Source organism: Cydia fagiglandana, chromosome 4 (genome assembly GCF_963556715.1).
Source record: "Cydia fagiglandana chromosome 4, ilCydFagi1.1, whole genome shotgun sequence".
NCBI classification, from domain to species: Eukaryota; Metazoa; Arthropoda; class Insecta; order Lepidoptera; family Tortricidae; genus Cydia; species Cydia fagiglandana.
The window spans coordinates 2,027,706-2,042,961 of NC_085935.1; the positions used below are offsets into that span (position 1 = coordinate 2,027,706).

At 38.6% G+C, this 15,256-nt stretch overlaps 1 protein-coding gene across 1 annotated transcript; it reads left to right on the forward strand.

Annotated features, from left to right (window-relative positions):
• Positions 1-4,119: 4,119 nt before the first annotated feature.
• Positions 4,120-12,887, forward strand: LOC134663438 (pre-mRNA-splicing factor CWC22 homolog). Its single transcript, XM_063519802.1, has 5 exons — positions 4,120-5,278; positions 6,088-6,745; positions 7,769-7,907; positions 8,563-8,653; positions 11,745-12,887. The coding sequence occupies exons 1-5, from the start codon at positions 4,240-4,242 to the stop codon at positions 12,701-12,703; spliced, it is 2,886 nt and encodes a 961-aa protein (XP_063375872.1). The 5' UTR covers positions 4,120-4,239; the 3' UTR covers positions 12,704-12,887.
• Positions 12,888-15,256: the final 2,369 nt, after the last annotated feature.

Below are 15,256 nucleotides of genomic sequence, written 5' to 3' on the forward strand. Positions count from 1 at the left end.
CAAAATTTTGGTTAAAGGCAAAATCGATCGAAAATAGTGAGAGTATTTCCATTATAGCTAACCTTGCGTCTATGTGTCACCGTAGTCCGTATTGGAATACCAAAAAGAAGCCGCTATTGGTCTTAGTACATAATGAGCTGTCTAATGAAGCAATTCAGTGTTCTCGCATGCTGGAAATGTTTTCACTTTCTACGTGGGTAACAAACATAGATATAAAATCACGAATATGCCTCACAATAGATAATGTCCAGGGACCTAAAAAGGGTTATAGCTCGGTGGACCTACTACGGGAAACTATAAAAACCATTAGGAAAAAGTACAATGAGTTCACTCAGATTTACACTGATGGGTCAAAGATGGGAAACGCGGTCGGAGCGGCATTTTACGATCCTCAAACTAATACCACAGCAGCTTTCAAATTAAACAATAGGATTTCTATAATGGCGGCAGAGCTATACGCAATTACTGAATCGTTGTCATACATACAGTCGTGTAATGGGACAAATTTTGTAGTGCTCAGTGACTCGAAGAGCGCGCTACAACATTTAGCTCGATGTACCTCTGGCGACAGAGGTCTCCCCGTAGCTTACACCATTCTGGATATATATTTAAAGCTTTTAAATAGTGGCAAGAATATACAATTCCAATGGGTTCCATCACATATTAATGTCGTGGGTAACGAAGTTGCGGATATATTTGCTAAAATTGGAGTGGACGAAGGTATTTCTGTAAACTGTATGCCTTTCTTTACCGACTTGCTAAGAGAAGTCAAAATAAAATGTTTTGAAATTTGGAAGGATCACTTCGATAAGAGGTCGAAAGAGAAAGGCATATGGTATAAAACTCTAGTTAGTGAACCACCGAAGATACCCTGGTTCTATGACGCTCAGCTAAACAGACAACTTGTTGTTACGAGCATGCGACTGCGCTCCGGGCACATACCGCTTAATGTGTTCGGGCACCTTATGAGAGTAGTGGATTCTCCAAACTGTTCAAGCTGTGGGGTAAGAGAAGATACCTACCACGCATTGGTGGAGTGTGCTCGGATCGGAGCCGACCGCAGGGCATTTGAAACGCAAGCCAAACTTAACCTAACGGACGTTGGCGTATGTAATATATTGCTGTCTAAACCTACATCTAAGCAGACTATTAAATTGTACCACTTAATAAACAAATTGTTAAATTGTAGACATTAATCATAATTATGTAATTCTTATGAGGCCGGCATCATCGCACAGCGACGAAGGCCTTTCTTTTTCTAAATAAAGATTTAAAAAAAAAAAAAAAAAAATAAAGTTAAAAATTATTGTGGGATAAATATTCTTTCCGCCTTATAAAAAGAATCATCGTCTTCGAATCACGTAGGTAAATTAGTCATAACGACGATTTGAACTTGAAAATTTTAAACTTGAATTCGTAATGCCCCAAACATTATCTATTATGTCAATATTATGCTCAAACGCTAAAACACATCCGCGTGTGACAACGTGTGGTCAAGCCATTACCTATTTAATTTAAATTTAAATTTTAAAGATGTTAGTGGCTGTAATTGTTTGTGTGTTATTAGTAGTGGTAGCACTAATTTTATCGTTAGAACTGGTTTACTTGTGCAAGAATAAAAACGACCAAAATAAGTTTTTACGATGTGGTATGTATTTTTTATTTAAGATAGGTACTATTTTAAGTGTTTTTCGTGTGAAAAGTTCTTGTAGGTAACGATTACTTAGAGTTCTTAATCTCTTACGCTATTATTAATGAATTAAGTGTTTCTGCTTTATTGTAAGTAATTAGAAATGACTTAGGGGTCATTGCGCTAGTTTTCGTCCACTTAACGGAGTTGCAACTAATATTTCATTTTTAATTCAAATAAATAGGACATATCATTCAATTGATATATCTATTGTTTAGACATTAAGGATTCCAATAAAACAAATTATACTTCCTTGTTGGCTCTAAACTTGTCAAGTGATATAGGTATTTAGTTGTGTAGTAACCTTGGCCGACGCCGGCGCCCGTCAAACTAGTGATTAACGCATTAACGCAGTATTGGTTGAGTCGCTGTAATAGTAAAATAGTATTTTTCCGTTATCAAGCTATTTATATGCGAAATTTCATTTTTATTATTGTAAGAAAAACGGAAACAACGCGCCGACTTGCGTTCATGCATGTATAGTAGTGTGCATGCGTAGGGCAGCGTACCAGTAGGTACCATGGTACCAGTACCAGAGAATCACTAGTATTTATCACTATACACGCTGAGCAAGCGGGCGAGGATATACAGGGTGGAAAGATAAGTCGGGCCCTGGAGGGAAACTACCTTAAATCCTTAAGCTGGCTCATTTTACTTAAAGGAGACATTCCTTTATTTTTTTAAAGAAAGAAAACTGCATTCAAAGTATTTATTCTTTTTTTCTTCAATTTGGCTTGTCTAAAAAAAATCTTTAGTACTAAATATTAGATTTTATGGATATTTTGTACGACAGCCGAGTGTAAGACCTAATGTTTCTTGGAGAAATGTTATCATTAACATTAACTGTATCGACTAGTAGAATAAAAGTGCAAGTTTTTATTTTTTGGAATTTTTTGTCGGTTCGAGTCCCGGGCGAGGCAAGCGAGTTTTAGAAAATATTTAAATGCAATTTTGTTTCTTTTTAAAAATAAAGGAATGTCTCCTTTAAGTAAAATGAGCCAGCTTAAGGATTTAAGGTAGTTTCCCTCCAGGGCCCGACTTATCTTTCCACCCTGTATACCTCGGTTACGGTAGGTGGAAACGCAGCCTACAGGCTCGTCAATCTCATCAAGTGTCTACAAATCTCAGTGGCGGATTTGCAGTCTTTGCCGCCCTAGGCCATGTAGCCGCCCCTTTCAAGGCACCCATAATATTGACTACATTTTGAGTTATTTCTTGTTACCATCAGCGAATTTTTTGTCACAATTTGCCGCCCCTAAATATCTTGTCGCCCTAGGCCCGGGCCTACTGTGCCTTAGGGCAAATCCGCCACTGACAAATCTACACAAGTACACACAATTTCATAATTGAAATCGGCGACCCAATGACCTTCCTGATTAAATGGACTTTTATATCATAATGGCTTCTTATTTCCAGTATCATTGGCAACACTACGGAATAAGCGGAAAGGGATAAACACGCTGAAAGAAGAATCTGCCGCTAACGGAAACGGAAACAACGCTGAAACCGTCTGAGAAGAAAACTAATAGACTGCTTGAGAAACTGAAAACTGTGAAAAATAAAGATACTATACTCCTAAAAATACGTGTGTTACCTCATTAGATTCGTCATGATGCCTAGAAAAATGTATTCGAAGCGTGTATTAGCACAAAAAATATCAAAAGTTATAAACAAAAAAGGGGAAAAAGATTTTTTATTTCCCGAATATCTCAAAAAGTATTAATATTTAAGAAACCAAAATAAATATTATAAAAGAGGAGGATATTTCCAATAAAACATTCCATGCTTGCAGAACGTTAGCTCCATTATTTATACTCTTTGTAGGGTAGTCCGTCGAACGGTCGTTAAAGACGCCGCTGTAAGTGAGAGCGAGAAAGAGATATTTTGACCGCACCAAGGTTACGGTCCGGTGCGGTCATCTGTAGACACTATTAAGTACAGATGGTCAAGCAAATCTTGTCAGTAGGAAAAGGCGCGTAATTCAAATTTTCTATGAGACGATAACCCTTCACGAGAAAAAAAAAAGAAAAAGTCAGTAGAAAAAGGCGGCAAATTTAAAATATGTCGGCGCGAAGGGATATCGTCTGATATCGTCTCATAGAAAATTTGAATTTCGCGCCTTTTTCTACGGACAAGATTTGCTTGACCATCTATATATTAGCCAAGAATTGCGCAGAAAGACACAAAGCACACACACAGAAAGTTGGCAAAAAAATGTAGGCGGGAAGGGTTGACGTCCGTCCACACGAAAATTTGAATTACGCGCCGGACGGCCAGACAAGGTGGGCGTGTTTGAGTATAAAATCCAAATAAAATCGCATGCCATTTGTGGCAACGTCTATACAAGCCTTTACTTTAGCATCCACAAAAACAAGAAGCATAGACAAAATAACGTTTTAAAAAAAACGTAGCTGTCAAAATACAAAATGGCCACGGAACTCTCTTTCCGAATGTGCGTTTTGGATTAGACTCGTATTTTTTTGTAGAATAAAAATATATTGATCATTAGAATTCATTTTTAATTATTGTGATTGTTAATTTTCTTTATCATGGATACGGATAAAGATCGTAAACGCAAGAAAGATAAGCATCGTGATGAAGAGAGTCGCAAGGAAAAGAAGTCTAAAAGGGCTCGCTCTAGGTCTCGTTCCCAGGATAAAGATCAAGATAGAGATTCAAACCGAAAGCGGAGGCATTCTAGATCGCAATCACCAGCCGTCAAACGTGAAAGAGATGACCGGAACCGCGAGGAACCCAAAGAAGCGGAGGTCAAAAAAGATGTTCCTGAAAGGAAAGCCAAAGATATAGACATGCTGAATACGAGAACTGGTGGTGCTTACATACCACCGGCGCGGCTGCGGATGATGCAGGCGCAGATCACTGATAAGTCGTCCATGGCGTACCAGAGGCTTGCATGGGAAGCCCTGAAAAAGTCTATACATGGTCACATTAACAAAATTAACGTGGGCAACATAGGCATTATTATCAAGGAGTTATTGAAGGAGAACATAGTCCGCGGTCGCGGTCTCTTGTGCCGTTCAGTAATTCAGGCTCAAGCGGCGTCTCCAACATTCACAAATGTGTATGCAGCATTGGTAGCCGCAGTCAACTCTCGCTTTCCAAACATTGGTGAACTATTACTTAAAAGGCTAGTCATTCAATTTAAGAGGGGTTTCAAACGGAATGACAAACCTACATGTATATCTTCAGCCTCGTTTATTGCACATCTTGTAAACCAACGAGTAGCACATGAGATTATTGCTTTAGAATTGTTGACTCTACTTGTAGAGACTCCTACAGATGATTCTGTTGAGGTGGCAATAGCTTTTCTGAAGGAATGTGGTCAGAAGCTGAGTGAGGTATCATCGAAGGGTGTAAATACCGTGTTTGAGATGTTGCGTAACATTTTGCATGAAGGTCAGCTGGACAAGCGTGTCCAGTACATGATCGAGGTGATGTTCCAAGTGTGGAAGGACGGGTTCAAGGACCACCCGGCGCTGATCGAGGAGTTGGAGCTGGTGCCGGAGGAGGAGCAGTTTACACACTTGCTGATGTTGGACGATGCTACTGACCCTCAGGATATCCTAAGTAAGTATTAACCTAGTATCGAGTTGGCTCGCGAGCCAGCCCGGTATTGATTGCGCGCGGCTGCCGCGCGAGCCAATGTTCGATGGTTTGCCGCGCGATATGGAGACGAGGTGGAGAAAGAAGAAACAGCCTCTCACGTGGTGCTGGAGTGCAGCGGATTGGCCGCATACAGGGCAAAACATCTCGGATCCCCGAGAGACCTCCCCGAGGTCCTACTCAACATGAAAGGTTTGATAGGATTCCTCGAGGAGCTGGGCTGGCAAGACTAGCCCACCCCCTATCACGCAAAATAGGCGCAAGACGTCGAGTTGCGGAAAATCGCCCGTACTACAATACAATACAATGGAGACGAGGCTTTAGGGTAAGTAAGTAAGTAAATCATTTATTCTGCCTAAAATGTGGTGCATTAGTTGGTGGTTGGTTGGTTGGGTGTGTGTATGTTATGTTTGAAGTTAAAAGTTTGATTGAATACTTTTCATTAAGAAAATTACACACAATTCACTGTTTTAGAAAAGTCTTATATTTCAGTCAGATTATATTTAAAAAAAATTTGTTATTACCTGTACAGTGCAACCTACTTTACATTATCATGTCAGAGTTTAGATAAATAGCTGGGTCCACAAAAAGCGAGCATATGCGCGAAAAATTGCCTCGCGCGTAGCTCTGTGTGGATCCGCTAATAGAATTTACACCAAAAAGCTTACAGTTTAAAAATCAAGATGTTTATAGTACATAATAAAATTAACTTACTTATTACACTAACCTACAGATAAAATTGACTTACTAATCTCAGCCATTGACTATTTCAGATGTCTTCAAACATGACGATAAGTATGAAGATAATGAGGACAAATACAAGACACTAAGCAAAGAGATCCTAGGATCTGATGCAGAGTCGGGAGAAGAAGATGGCTCCGGAGAAAGTGGCAGCGAAGAGTCTGATGATGAGGAAGAAGACGGGGAACAGAAGGAAGTCACCATCATTGACAATACGGAGACTAACTTAGTAGCGTTACGGAGGACTATATATTTAACCATTAACTCTAGTTTGGACTTTGAGGAATGCGCACATAAGCTGATGAAAATGCAATTGAAACCAGGACAGGAAGTAGAACTCTGCCACATGTTCCTGGACTGTTGCGCCGAGCAGAGAACATATGAGAAGTTCTACGGATTACTCGCACAACGATTCTGCAATATTAACAGAATGTACATCGGTCCGTTTGAGGAAATCTTCAAAGAATCATATTCCACAGCTCACCGATTAGACACAAATCGCTTGAGGAACGTCAGCAAGTTCTTTGCACATCTGCTGTTCACGGATTCCATAAGCTGGGAGGTGATGGAGTGTGTGAAACTGAACGAAGAGGATACCACGAGCTCGAGCCGCATTTACATCAAGATCTTGTTCCAGGAGTTGGCAGAGTACATGGGGCTCAAGAAACTGAATGATCGGTTGAAGGATCCGTAAGTTCTGATTCAGGAGGTGCTAGCATGCTGTTGTTGGAAAAGCAGCAATTTTCATGATATCATGCTAGCACCTCAATTTAGTAACTTAGTAAGGATACGCGTCGGCAAGAGGCTGCTGCGACCCGGCAGCGACTGCCCGGCAGTCGCCGCACTGCTTTATAGGGATTTGTATGACACACCGTCTGATGCAGGCGGCCGAGCGGCGCGGCACAAGTTTTCGCTTTCGTATATTTAAATTGTCAGACATCGTTATCGTTATTTGAAATAATACGCAACTGAATCGCACAACTGCTAGCACTGACTGCACGTGGCAGTCGGCAGTCGCCCCCCGGTCGCGCCTATCCGAATGCTTACGGCGGCGCTGCCCAGCTGCCACGTTCGGCGGCGGCGGTCGGTCGCGGCAGCGTCTTGCCGAATGCTATCTTCCTCATGCTTTGCTCTATTCCTCAGTTATCAATTATTAGTGATTGATTATTGTAATAGTAAATTTGTGACTGTTTAAATTAAGAATCTAAGATATGATTTTTAGGGTTCCATACCCAAAGGGTAAAAATGGGACCCTATTACTAAGACTCCACTTTCCGTCTGCGCATCTGTCTGTCTGTCAACAGACTATCTCATGAACGGTGACAGCTAGATAGTTAAAATTTTCACAGTTGATGTATTTCTGTTGCCGCTATAGCAACAAATACTAAAAAGTACGGAACCCGCGGTGGGCGAGGTTGACTCGCACTTATCCAGTTTTTTTTTCATGTATATTTTCAATTTAATGTTATGGTAATATTTGTAATGCTGGTATAATTGGAATTTATTAAGGTCTGTAAACTTAAGAGCTCTTCCTACAATTCAACTGTGAATGACAAGATGGACAGACGACCTTGTTAAGGTTGCCGGAAGACGCTGGATGCGGGTCGCTTCCAACCAGCACGTATGGAGGTCGAAGGGGGAGGCCTATGTTCAGCAGTGGATGTCTTATGGCCGAGATGATGATGGTTGACTAATGAGCTGGGTGTGTTGCAGGACGCTGCAGGAGGCGTTCGGCGGCGTATTCCCGCGAGACAACCCCAAGAACACGCGCTTCTCCATCAACTTCTTCACCAGCATCGGCCTCGGAGGCCTCACCGACGAGCTGCGGGACCATCTCAAGCAGATGCCCAAGGTACGTCAATCTTATTTATTTATTTAATTAACCCTTTAACCATTTGACATGCCTTTCTAGTCATTCGATTTCGAACCGTAATTCTTAATGTAGAGATGCGTTTTTGTTTAAAGTATGATGGCAAGTATATTGCCGCTACGGACTAAAGGGTTGAACTTTATTGCACAAAATACAAATAAAATGTACAAATGGCGGACTTAATGCCTGAAAGCATTCTCTACCAGTCAACTATAGGGTTAAACAGATCTTGTGTCAGATATGAGCACAGGTATTGCATTTCTTCTTAAGAAGCCTAGTTCATCATCATCATCATTTCAGCCTATTTCCGTCCCACTGCTGAGCACAGGCCTCCTCTCATGCGCGAGAGGGCTTGGGCTATAGTCCCCACGCTAGCCCAATGCGGATTCAGTGCTAGCAGTTGTGCGAGCCTAGTTACCTTTTGAAATAATTACACAATAGTACAATGTACGTTCAAATTAAAACCGGGATAGGCTGGGTGTAATTAAGTTTACGTGGTTACGGACCGTTGCTCCGTTGTGTAAGCGAGACAGCGCTATGCAAGTATAGAGCGATGTCTCGATTTGCCTGAAAATTGTACTTTTTGATATAAACAGATGTATTTATTAATTATATGCAAAAAAACCTTTGTGTCCAGAACGTGCCGCCGCCGATCACGCAGATCCAGGTGTCCAGCTCGTCCAGCAGCGACTCCAGCTCCTCGTCCAGCGAGTCGTCTAGCTCCAGCGGTAAGTCCACTTTACCGTCATAGTAGCTAGAACTTTACCACCTAAAAAAACTTGTATGCAACCCATATTACAAGTTGCAGTTGGGATGCAGTCAATACTGCAGTTTTGACATTTAGATTTTATTTTTGACATTTAGATTTTATTCTAGAAATTCTAGACTAGTATTTTTTATACATTTTTTTTAATGTTTGACGATCCTTTTGTGAAATTATTAGTGTTAAATTTGATCTGTATAATAATCCAATGTTAAATATTATGGAATAATATTAACATCAATAAATTGCTTTAAAAATTGGATTAAGATTAATTACGATTCATAAGAGCATGTTGCTAGGCCTACATGAATAAAGTATATTTTGAATTGAATTGAATATGTTGGCGAATAACTCCTTTACATCAAGGCGATTGTTTCGTCCTGTTATACTGTGTAGTGTGTAATTGTTAAACATCGGTATCAACGTTCAAATTTCGTGGCACTTGGTAAGGGTCGCAAAAAAAGAAATACATAGGTATCATTGTTTTATTTATTAGTAATAAATAACATTTAATTTATTTTTATTCTTAATCGTACTTTGGTAAACTGTACATATATTTAAAGAGGTTTATATTCTTAATACGTCATAGAACCTCAATACTCATTTCATTATCCATTTGTAAAAAAAATTCTAAATGCCAAATAGGCAACAAATGTCAATTTAATTGTCATGCAAAATAATATGTGGTAAAATCTTCAACGATAATAGTTCTTAAAAACACTTACAACTACAATTTAGCATTGATAAATCTTTACCCAACTCCCTATCAGACTTGAGAAAATGGATTTGACGCAGTATACTGATTTTATATTCACTAACGAAGGTGCTTGCTGTACTATTTGCGAAATGAATATAAAAAAGAAAAGGTACAATATAGAGAAACATTTGAAATCAAAATCTCATCAAGATAAATTATCTGATTCACGCTGCCATTTACAGGATATAATACGAGATAATGCTGATTTCGAAATTAAAGACGATATCGTATATTGCAAATTGTGTAATTCGAAATTATTTCCCTCTAAATCTAGTATCGACCGCCATTTAAAAACAGATTTACACAACAAAATTCATAAAAATAATGCACAAGAAAAAATTAATAAAGATTTAACAGAGTTTATGATTTGTTCGAATATACCGTGGTCAAAATTAGACAATCCTAAATTTAGAAATTTTGTAGAAAACCTTTTAAATCATAAATATGGAAACGATATTACTGTGCCGAGTGAAACAAAAATACGAGTAAAATGCTTACCTGAATTGTATGAAAAGAAAAAAAATGAATTGAAAGAGAAATTACAAAATAAAATGATTTACCTCAGTGTTGATGAAACATCAGATTCCGTGGGAAAAAAAGTGGCAAATATTTTGATCGGAGCTCTAGATGGAACTAGTACCCAGCCACATTTATTTGCTTCTAAGGTATTGGAGGCGACTAACCATTCGACAATAACCAAACTCGTTGAGGGAACCCTTGAAGATCTTTGGGGCGATGAATACAAAAAAAACATGGATAAATTATTATTTTTTATAACGGATGCCGGTTCCTACATGGTAAAAGCAGCTAAAAACCTTGTTCAGAAATATAAAAATATGACTCATGTAACATGCATAGCACATGGATGTAATCGAGTCGCAGAGATAATTAGAAGTCTTTACCCGACCATAAACAGTTTGATTGACTGTATCAAAAAAATATTTCGTAACGCTCCTTCAAGGACAAAATTATTTCATCAAATGTGTGTAAATATTCCTCTACCACCCCGACCCGTGATAACAAGATGGGGAACATGGTTAAATGCTGCCTCATATTATCACATGCATTATGATAAAATCAAATCTGTCATCGATGCCTTAAATCCGCGTGAAGCGAGTGCAATTTCTAAAGCAAAAAAAATTTTCCGTAACCGGAATTTAAAAACTGAGTTACTATTCGTCGATACACACTTTAGTATAATTGCTAAGTCAATAAAATTATTGGAGGATCCAAAACTGAGTCTAGCAGAATCATTAAACATTGTTCATGGTTTGCAAAAAAAAATATCAACGTTAAGGTTACATCAAAATGCCAGAAAAGTTTATTTTAAATTAAAAAGTGTATTAAAGAAAAATCCTGGTTATAAGACTGTACAAATAATTAACCAACTATCTAAAAACAACGAGGCTGAAATACCAGAAAGTGTAAATAAAAACTGTGTGCAAAATTTTCAATGCTTGACATACCTTCCTATTACCTCAGTCAGCGTGGAAAGATCTTTTAGTCATTTAAAATGGATATATTCTTACAGACGTCAAAGATTGACAGCAAAATCTATGGAACAAATTTTAGTGATCTATTCTAACTCGTAAAATATTGTATGCCACACCTGGACATAAAGTGGCTTTTTCCGCACGCTACGCGTACGGATAGAGCCGCTTTCTGGCCAAATGTGCACATATTTTTCCAACACGGGAGGTAATAAAGAAAGCCCTCGATCGCATAATTACGTCCCTCGCTTGCAGCTTGGGCCGCAACAATTGCGATTGCGCGGCCTTTCTTTGTTTTACCACCCTAATTAGGAAATGTACTATTTAGGGGCTTTTTTATTTACATATACAAAATAAAGGTTAAAAATACTAAGTGATTTGTTTGTATTTATTTTTCTGCCAACCGTACATTGCCACGAAATTTGAACGTTGATACCGATGTTTACTAATTGTGTATGCTGCTGACATTTTTATCCTTTTATTGAACAATAAGTAAGCTGAACAAGAAATATTATTATAGAATGAAATTCAATTAGACGTCATTACCACTACTTATAGTTCGTTTTTTTTAGCATTAGAAAGAACTCCACAGAAGTAAGCGTACAGTTTCTATCAGCCTCTTTAATTCTTAATAATTATTGAATTATCTAATGTAGCACGGTCAATACATATAATTTACTTCAATTTATTACCGTTAAAAGTGCCGGATTTGGAACCACAAGCTTACTTCTGCGAAGTTCTTTCTAATGCTAAAAAAAAACGAACTATAGTGTCTGATAAAAAATATATTTTACAATTTTCTTTTGCAGAATCCGAGGAAGAAAACAAAAATGACAAACGCAAGAAATCCAAAAAAGATAAAAATAAAGACAAAGCGCCGAGTCCAGAAAAAGAGAAAGAGAAACCTGTGGAACGCTGGGGACACGACGGGTTCTACGACCAGCACGGACCCGGCGCACGACGCGAGACAGGGGCTCCGCGACCTGACGACGGGTTCGCCCGACCCCGCGACCCGCCGCGGCGGGACAGGAGAAACGTCGATGAACGAAGGGAAAGAAGTCAAGATGATTCTAGAAGACAAGATAGAAGGAACGATGACAGACGAAGGGAGGACTATAGAAGTGACAGGGATAGCGGCTACGAGGACTCCAGAAGACACCAAGAAGATGTAAGAAATGAAGCGCGAAGAAGAGATGATTCGAGAAGCGGCAGAGATAGCGGAATTGAAGACCGTCGCAGAGATGAGTCTAGAGAAGATTCTAGAAAGAATAGAGACAGACGTGATAAGGATGAAGTTAGAGAGAAAAACAGAGAAAGCGACGATCGGCGACGGAGAGACGATAGAGAAAAAGATCGTGATGACAGTGACGATGACGGAGACAGACAAAGAGAACGCAGAAGCAAAAGAAGTGACAAAGATAAAAGTAGTAAAGAAAAACGGAATACAGACAGAAGAAATAGAGAAAGTGATAGTGATTCCGAAGAAGACGGGAGCAAAAATAAAGAAAGAAAACGTAGAGATTCGAGCGAAGAGAAGCGCGGTAAAAAGAAATCTGAAAAGGAAAATATTGAAAGTGGCCGGAAAAGGGATCGAAGGAAAGAGAGTTCAGATTCTGAAGATGAGAGGAGTTCTAAACATGGGACAGAAGATGGTTGGGACATAAGAAGAGCGAGTAGTATAAGAAGGGAGGCTCCGACTGGGTACTGGGACAGTTACAAAGTCGACCCAAGGGAGGAAAAGAGGTCTAAAGATAGGAGGGAGCGCTAAGCAAAATTGATTATTCAAAACAACACTGCGATCACTTGGATGAAAATTTTCAATCGTGAAAAAGTAGTGAATACTTCAATTATTTTGTAACATGACGAAGATGAAGTGTAAAGTACCGATCTGTAAAGACTTAGGCGTAATTCCATATGTTAAATAAGTTATAAATTAAATGAATGTGAACATATTTGTTAATTTATTATTTTCCTTGTCCATGCATACTATTCTCACCTTGAAGACCGTTTCCGAAAGAATGCATTTCTGTTCATAATAAATACATATATATGCAAAATATGAATAAGGTGAATGCAGCCAAATCCATCATAGGGGCTGTTCCGCAAACGCTGCCGTGTAGATGAAATTATCAAATGATTGTCTTATCACAATTAATTTTGCTGTTTTTAGGGTTTCCATGAATCTAGGATATACCTGGATCTGGCATGAGTGGTGGGGGTAACTGACAGAACGGGATAGTCTTATGTATCTTTCAGTAGGAGTAGCAGAGAAAGCGCTATTATTGCTTATCCTTGTCACAGTCTCACTTTTTGTTTGTTCCCCACCTTTTTATTAGTATGGAGAATGGTGGGCAACAAATGAATTCGACCAATCACAGTGTCGCATTTGCGTATGTTTTGTCCAGCGAACTGATATACATGGAAGTATTCTGTCCGCTCAGTTATGACCCAACGTAAACTATTCGATTGTAGGCGATGCTTACAAACTATTCGATTCGCAACTTCAGTTCGTCCGAGATGACAGTCAGTGACGGATGGCTAAATTGATTTATAAAAACAACGTTTTTTTGTAATTAAAAATGTCTTCATGTGTCGTGAAGTGGTGCAGAAGTTATTTTAGTTTATACCAAGGATAGTGGAATCACTTTTCACTTGTAGTAAACAGATAACTTCAGTAAAATTTGGAATAAACATGACGATTTGTTTTCAATACTACCGTGCTAAGCTAAAACGTAACAACTGCATACGACTTTCATAACAACATACGACTTTTTAAATTGCAAGGATAATAGGGATGGTGTTATGCCAAATGAAGTAGACTATTTTATTAACTTGTGCTTGGTTTAGGTATTTTCTATATAATTATAAATGTAGTAGGTAATGAATTCTTTCTTACAGATTTGTATTTTCCTTTTTTATTTCATGAGACGGAGCTGTAAAAAAACTACCTCATTCTTTCAAATTCATAATCAAATTTGATATTATCATTTTACATTACTTTCCATTCAGATTCCCACAAGATGCTATTCGCAGAGAACTATGGAAAAAAGCTGTCCAATTAGAGAGACATGAAATTAAGTGGATGCCTGGAAAGATATCTAGAATATGTTCTATTCATGAGATATATTATAACTCGTGAGATAATCATACCCGGTCTCCTATATGTAGATACACTTCCACTGAATTAATTTAACAAATACACACATTATCTGAAAATGTTGATCATTCGAATCCACCCTCTACCGTCACATATATGTCGGTTCTCTCTCAAGCCATTTTTGACCCGATTCGTGTACCCATGTAAATTTTGCAGGCTGTATAGCCAGTCCGAATTCTAAGATCAAGTTTACCATACATTTACAATGGCGTACTTGACCTTAGAAAAATGGACAGACTATACCTGAATGTGACTTCGCACTGCCATACAAATTGATAATAAAATATACAAAATACTTATTATAGCGGAATACATTTATACAACAATGATATATAAATTTACTTATGTTGAGTTAGTCTGTCATTTCACAACAACATTTTAACTAGTTATCTTTTAATCTGCATTAAATTATTATACGTGTATTATTTGACTGGTTCTTCAATGTATGGCATAAACCTATCCCTGTCCAAGTCATATTCTAATCAAATATGAACCGCAAACTCTCAGCGGCCAGTACGTACAGCAAGAAGGTTATTAGCGGATTAATGTCGCTGATTGGTAGTTATTGACATTATATGCATTTCATCTACACTTAGCTATGTACCATTAGTGTAATAAAGATGACTATTATTTTGTTTACCAGCTTTGATTACAGGCTCTGTAAACGCGTCGTCTTATTTAAATGTAGGCGTAATTTTGTATGTGTGCTAATTTGGCCCGAGAATTTGAACGGTAATGTTCCTAAAGGCGGTTTCCATACTAAATATATGCGTTCACTGGTTTTGTCCCTCACGGAGGCACGCGTATACCGCTTCTATGCGATCCTACCTTCTATGAGGGTTTCGTACCCAAAGGGTAAACCGGATCCTATTACTAAAACTTCACTGTCCGTCTGTCTGTCACCAGGCTGTATCTCATGAACCGTGATAGCTAAAGCTAATAGACAATTGAAGTTTTCACAGATGATGTTTCTGTAGCCGCTATATCTAACAACAAATACTAAAAAGTATGGAACCCTCGGTGGGCGAGTACGACTCGCACTTGTCCGGTTTTTTATTGTGGTTCGGCACTGCTTGCTTTGAATGTAAGTGACAAGAGACTGACAGTTTTGACAATTCTAAAGTAATGTTATTTGATGAACGGTAGTAAACACAATATTTCAAA

Bases quoted from the DNA above. Each gene is read 5' to 3' on its own strand.
- LOC134663438 (XM_063519802.1), top strand. From the start codon at position 4,240: ATGGATACGGATAAAGATCGTAAACGCAAGAAAGATAAGCATCGTGAT. The intron at 5,279-6,087 runs GTAAGTATTAAC...TGACTATTTCAG, and splicing joins TGACCCTCAGGATATCCTAA to ATGTCTTCAAACATGACGAT. The intron at 7,908-8,562 runs GTACGTCAATCT...CTTTGTGTCCAG, and splicing joins ATCTCAAGCAGATGCCCAAG to AACGTGCCGCCGCCGATCAC.